The following is a 6423-nucleotide window of genomic DNA, read 5'->3' on the forward strand; positions in this document are numbered from 1 at the left end:
AATTATAGGAGATCAATGAATGCACAGAAAAACATGAAATGATAGTTATTGATAAACAGGACAAACATGATAATTTAAAAAAAACTTTTTTTACTTAATTTCCTATAATTATTTAATACTAGAGTATTTATTTTTCTGGGTAAAATAACAGCAAAAAAGTAAAGAAAGTCAAAATAGTAACGTCTGTTTGAATTTTCTAAATTGTTGACTTGGATCTGTAATGTCTCCTTTATTTTCTTCGTAAGCATAAAAGAAACAACTACCTAATARATAGAGATCATTTCATCCCATAATCCTTTGCAACTGCAACCATCCACTTTTCCCACAGCTGTTCTAACTGAGATCCATGTGAGTTTAGAGAAGAGGAAATGCTTGAGCTTTAAACAATAATGGACATAAATAAAACATGTCCTACCAGTTTGTTGTTTTCATAGACATCTTCCTTCTTCAGAGAATTGAAATCACTGTAAAACAAAATATATATATATAGATGTATGAATAACAAAACATGTGATCGAGCTAATACCTTCTTGTGCTGTTTAGTCATACGTCAACAACATGACATGACACCAACAAGTGAGACAGATCAGCTGCTCGAAAACTGAAACCAACACAAAACTCAGGCTGCATTAATCACAGGGTGACAACTCTATAATCTTTCAGCTGTGTTTATGGTTTCAGTGTAAAGGAAGTGTATGGCTACAGATTTATTCCTTTTAACTTCTCTGAAACAAAACCAGGAAAAGTGTGGAAGTGTCAAAAGGTTCTGTTGACGACTTTAGGGACTGAAATATCTGGAGAACTGATTGGCGACGAGTCATAAGCAGACCTCTTTAGTGTAAAATGTACAGATAGAATAGATATTATATCCCTTTATTATTTATTTGTTTATTTATTATTGAAAAAGGTCTGAGATTTGATGGGTGGCTTTTTAAATCATGCAAGACTAATGATTTCATTTCAATCTTCGGGGAGAAAAGGATGATGTTCAGAAGCATTAAACCAGATCCGTTTTCTTCATTTTTACTGAGGTTTGCCTAACCTTTTTTTTTCTCACTCATTTAATCTGATTCAGCTTTAGCAGAGCYTAACTCAAGGCATGAAGGAAGCAAAAAAAACTCATTTTATATCAGATCTTTGAGAACTTATGATAAGCAGTTTGACACAAGAACACGTTTTTCCCATTTCTTAGTTAAATCTACAGCAAATGCTTCCTTGAAAGGCTTAAAAACACTATTCCTGCACAAGCTGTCAGAAGCATCATAAGAAAATGGAATCTCAACTGTAGGCCAAATGCTACATTTCATAAAATAGAAAAACAGGAGAACAAACTGTTTACAGAAACCAATAACTGGATAAATTGGCATGTTTAGCAATAATTATTAAGTTGAAGTTTTATCAAACTAAAATGACAGTGTTTAAATCTTCCCAAGTTCCCATATCACAGGGAGAACTTATTGTTTGATCAAATTTATCAGATATTTTTCCTGGTTGAATGAAATCAACGTTCTAATCCTCATCAACTCCACTAAAAAACTGATACTTTTGCATTATGGGTTAGCTGGTTTCAATGGACCCCCAGAGTCCAGAGCTGAGGCTTTTCCTGATTTCTAAGATTCATAAATRAAGTTTTGACCTGTTGATTCTAATTGTTTAAACCTACAGTGCAGATAATGTCWGAGTTAGTTCTTACAACTGGCTCTGTGGTTCTGGTCCAGCTGTTTTTACTTACATCAGGTCGGGTCTGTGTTTGTGGATGAGGGCGCAGAAAGCCAAGCCGTCCCTGAAGGACGTGGTCATGTTCGTGACGGAAACATCCCGGTAGCCCTCACACTGGATCCGGCACCACTGCTGCAGAGCCTTCACGGCCGCCATCCCGGAGCTCAGAGCTCAGAGCCCCGAACCCAAAGCGAGCCGAGCTCCGATCCGCCGTGGAGCTCCCAGATCTTTCCCTCCTCCTCCCTACACCTCCCACAGACGCAGACAACTCCAGAAACTTTTCTCAGCGGCTCGGACGCGCTGGGTCCAGGAAACTGGGCAGAAAACCCAGTTAGGTTCGGCTGTGAGAATCGTCTTCCACCGTCTGGTAGTTGAAACTTCACTGGAAGTGACACCTGACGAGGTGTGGGTGGAGTTCAGCCGTCTTCAGCGACTCTTCCTGCCTGTCAAATGCCACATCCACGCAGCTGTACCTCCAGGGGCGTGCACAGGGCAGCTGGGGGCCATGGGCTCAACTCTGCTGCAGCTTGTGGGTTACCAGCTGCGTTTCCATTAACCATGAAAATGCGCAAATTAGAATTTCGAAAGTAAATTTGCTCAATGGAAACGCGCCAATTTCGAAAAAAATTACGTTTTTCGACAAAATAATTTTGCACTAGGGTGTGGTGCTTTTTTCGGCCGTATCAAAATTGATGCATTTCGCAAAACTGCAATGGAAACACTTTTTTTTGCATCACAGGAGTCAAGTGATCAAGAACCGGCTGTTTCTACTGGCGAAAAAGAAGATGACGAAAAAGATAACAAGAAGTTAAAGTAGTAGGGAAATCGCTGAAGTAGTAAAAGAAAGTATTAAACTCACGGGCTACATTTTCCCAAAAACGCAGCATACGTAGCCGCTCCCAGTATAAGGGGCTTGTCACTCGAAAGCCTCGACAAGACGCCGATGTCTCCTCTGATGATTAGCGCTAGTACCATGGTAGCAATTATGCATGCGTTTACATCCATTGCCGCCATGTTTGTAATGACTTACGTATTCACGTGTGACTTTAGTAGCATTTCTTACTTAATGGAAACACTGCAATTGCGAAACTGTGGTTTTCGACATTAACAGAATATTGACAAAGTTGCGCAGATTTGCAATGGAAACACAGCTACAGACTCACCAGGTTAATGATCTGAATATTTGCACTGAATCAGGACTCACAGGTCCAAGGATACATGTTAACTTTTTGTTTACCTTGCAGTTCATTTTCACATTTTATGTTTTTGTTCCATTTGGTTTTTGTTCCACCTGTAAAGTGTTTTGTTTATTTGTAAGTGAAATTGTAAAAATAAAACCTCTAAGTAATCTGAATTCATCGTCAGGTTGTGTAGCGTGACTAACTAATCAACTAATCACTTCAGTGAGAGATTCACATTGAAGTGATCTGCGTTAACCAAGCTGTAGTCAAAGCAGTTTCAGAGTCTTTCCACTTGGTGGTCCTATACAGAGGCGTCAAGTAAAGTACTTTGTTAGACATTTTGGTTATCTATGTTTTACTTGACTTTTTATTTTTCAGCAAACTTTTTATTTCTACTCCTTACATTTGAAAAACCAAACTGTTTTATTTCTATTTCACATTGGCTTGTTTTCTTGCTGGCTTGTTCAGAAAAAATATCCAGATATATGGTACGGAAGCCGAGAGTGGACGTTTCCCACGTTATAATTTCCTTCCATGGTTTTCTCAACATATTGTGTCATTATCACTGAATAGCAATGACCGTTTTCTCAAGATAATGAGTTAATTTCCTGATGGTTTTCTGAAGACAACGAGTTGTGGTTTTCCTCTTGTGCATCAGTAGCCATGGAGAGGGCCTGGTCCCCTCAGTTGGTCACCGATAAAGTTTATTACATCGCTCAAGTATAAACGCCCAATGAGCTGAGGGCTGATATGAAAGTTATAAGACAAACAAATCACAATTTCAGTCTGTGATATGACACTAATAAATGACATAAAGCTATGTAAAATATAGGTTACCTTCAAGCCCAGGTTGTCCTTGCAAAAGACATCTACGATCTAATGATTTTTGGAWAAATAATAAATAAATAGTAAATCTGTGACCTGCCGGGTTCACATGGGAGGATAATCATGCCGAATTTTGCCCTTCTGACAATCATGCTCAGATTAGTGTGATGGCTCTAAAGATAATCAGATATTCCTGCCATGGGTGGTGTGTTGAGTGATCCAGTCAGCTCGGAAGGACGTCGGGACCGCTCCGACCTCAAATCGGGAATATTAAACACGTTCGATTTTTTGGCCCGATWTCRCAGCCTGTGTGGGGTTCACCCRAGAACAAACGATTTGCAGCCTSTTGAATGAGACGTGTAGGCAATCAGRRAGCAAGATGATGTAAACACGGAGGGGAATCCAAAATACAAAAGACATAAAAAACTGTCATCMCTCATGCCAATAAAAGACTAACAAATGACATTATTGTTAGTCAAACAGTAAAATTAAAGTATTATTTTACAGCATTTGACATGGATTGATTGTTTACCAACAGCCCCTTTTTGTGAAAGTGGTCTGCATGCGCCTGGATCTCCCTGATAACACCCAGAGCCTGCAGACTACAGCCTTTCTACCAAAAAACTATTGTTTTACTTGAACACGAGGTGTTACTGAGTACATGGCTTTTGTTKAGCTATTTTAGAAGCACTGAAATAAACTGAGTCGGGTGTGGTTTGGGCTTTAGTTAGCCAGCTTGTCCGGTCCTGTTCAGCTGGGTGTGTTGAAGCACAGAAGTTGTTTCTGCTCACCRTGTCACCTGACACCTGCCCTGCTCATAAAGACAGCAGGGCCGATAACGTGGAGGAGACAACTGTTTTGATAATTCAAACATGTAAATACCTGCACAGATGTGTCGGTTACGTCATATCTTGCTCCTGTTTAGACCTCTCTTTTCATTTTAGCAGTGAAAAAATGGATTTTAATAAATGAAGGGTTACTACATGTGCCGATAGAAACATGCTGTTGGTTAGTGGTGCAAGCTGAACCACAATCAGTTGTGCAACTAAACATCTTTCACAAGGACATCATCACTGACTGAACTGACTGCAATACTGAAGTGTTCTGAGGCACTTTTTTTACAATCTGCCATCATTTCCTTAAGAAAACCAAAAGAATTTAGTGTTTTTCAAACTAGAAACACATTTCCTGTGAAGATGTGAATGCTTGATGCTGAAAGATGGCTTAAAAAAGAAAAAAGCTAAAATCAGCTAAATAGAAGCTGGAGGAAGCCAAAATTAGTACAAGGGAGTTTAAAAGAGTAAAGATAAAGCAAAGACTTATGAACATTTTGAATGGTTTTAAAGATATTTAAGATAGTTCCATTAATGTTTAATAAAGAAAAAAAATGACCAACAAATCTAAATAACTCAAAAAGTATAAATTGTTGAAATACCAAAAGTCATAGCCAGCCTGTTGGGATGGAGTTGAATGTTTTGATAAATAAATTGTTGAAATAACTCAAAAATTGCAGAACGAGATTTACGAAAATCATCTCAATAGTGTGAATTCTTGGTAATCATTCACACAATTATACTCATACTTAAAGTTATCACTTTGTTCACTTTAAATGAAACACGTCATTTTTATAAGATAGTTTTCTGAGGTTCTGATACCTCTTTGGTCAAAATAGAACCATGCTTTTATTTTCTACCTGTCCTAAGAACTCTTTTTCATTGCAGTTTATTTTGATAACCAGACAGTGGCTGCTATAGTTACAACCCCTGGCAAAAAGTATGGAATCACCAGTCTTGGATGAGCACTCATTCAGACATTTCATTCTGTAAAACAAACTCAGATCAAAAACATGATGCAATAATAAGGTCATTCCAAAGTGCAACTTGTTGGCTTTCAGGCACACTCAAAAAAATGAAGTGAAAACATTGTGGAAGTCAGTGAATGTTACTTTTATTGACCAAGCACAGAGAAAAAATATGGAATCACTCAATTCTGAGGAAAAAGTATGGAATCACTCAAATTGGAGGTAGAAAATAAGGACACACCCAGTCAATTTCCTTTCCCTAAATGGACACCTGCCTCAGATTAGATCTGCTTGTTAGTCTGCAGTTAAAAACACCTGCAATCATGACACCTTGGAGGGCTGCTGGACGAAGTGGAGTGACAAGAACCATGGCTCCAACAAGAGAAATGTCTCTTGAAACAAAAGAGATGATTGTGAAACTTCTTGAAGAAAGTAACTCTTCACGCATGGTTGCTAAAGATGTGGGCTGTTCAGTCAGCTGTTTCCAAGATATGGACCAAATACAAACAGCATGGAATGGTTGTTAAAGCCAAGCGTACTGGTAGACCAAGAAAGACATCAAAGAGTCAAGACAAACAACTTAAGGCCATTTGTCTTGAAAACCAAAAAAGTAAAACTTAACAGATGAAGCATAAATGGGAGGAAGCTGGAGCCAATGTATGTGACTGAACCGTAAGAAATCACCTAAATGAAATGGGATTTCAATACAGGAAAGCTAAAAGAAAACCATCATTGCCACCTACACAAGAAAGAACAAGACTGCAATGGGCTAAGGAGAGGCTATCATGGACTGTGGATGACTGGATGAAAGTGATCTTCAGTGATGAGTCAAGAATCTGCACTGGACAAGGTGATGATGCTGGAACTGTTGTTTGGTGCCGTTCCAGTGAGATTAAT

The 6423-nt window shown here is 38.6% G+C and overlaps 1 protein-coding gene across 1 annotated transcript in view; it reads right to left on the bottom strand.

Annotated features, from left to right (window-relative positions):
* LOC106522706 (MICAL-like protein 2) overlaps positions 1-2158 on the bottom strand; it is a 15900-nt gene extending 13742 nt beyond the window's left edge. Inside the window, exons 1-2 of the mRNA XM_014015836.1 lie at positions 1733-2158; positions 416-464 (exon numbers count right to left, since the gene is read on the bottom strand). Coding sequence (XP_013871290.1) covers positions 416-464; positions 1733-1875 — 192 coding nt within the window. The 5' untranslated portion in view covers positions 1876-2158. The remainder of the gene's footprint in view (positions 1-415; positions 465-1732) is intronic.
* Between the last annotated feature and the right edge of the window lie 4265 nt (positions 2159-6423).

The sequence above is a fragment of the Austrofundulus limnaeus genome, unplaced genomic scaffold, assembly GCF_001266775.1.
Source record: "Austrofundulus limnaeus strain Quisiro unplaced genomic scaffold, Austrofundulus_limnaeus-1.0 Scaffold135, whole genome shotgun sequence".
Lineage (NCBI taxonomy): Eukaryota > Metazoa > Chordata > Actinopteri > Cyprinodontiformes > Rivulidae > Austrofundulus > Austrofundulus limnaeus.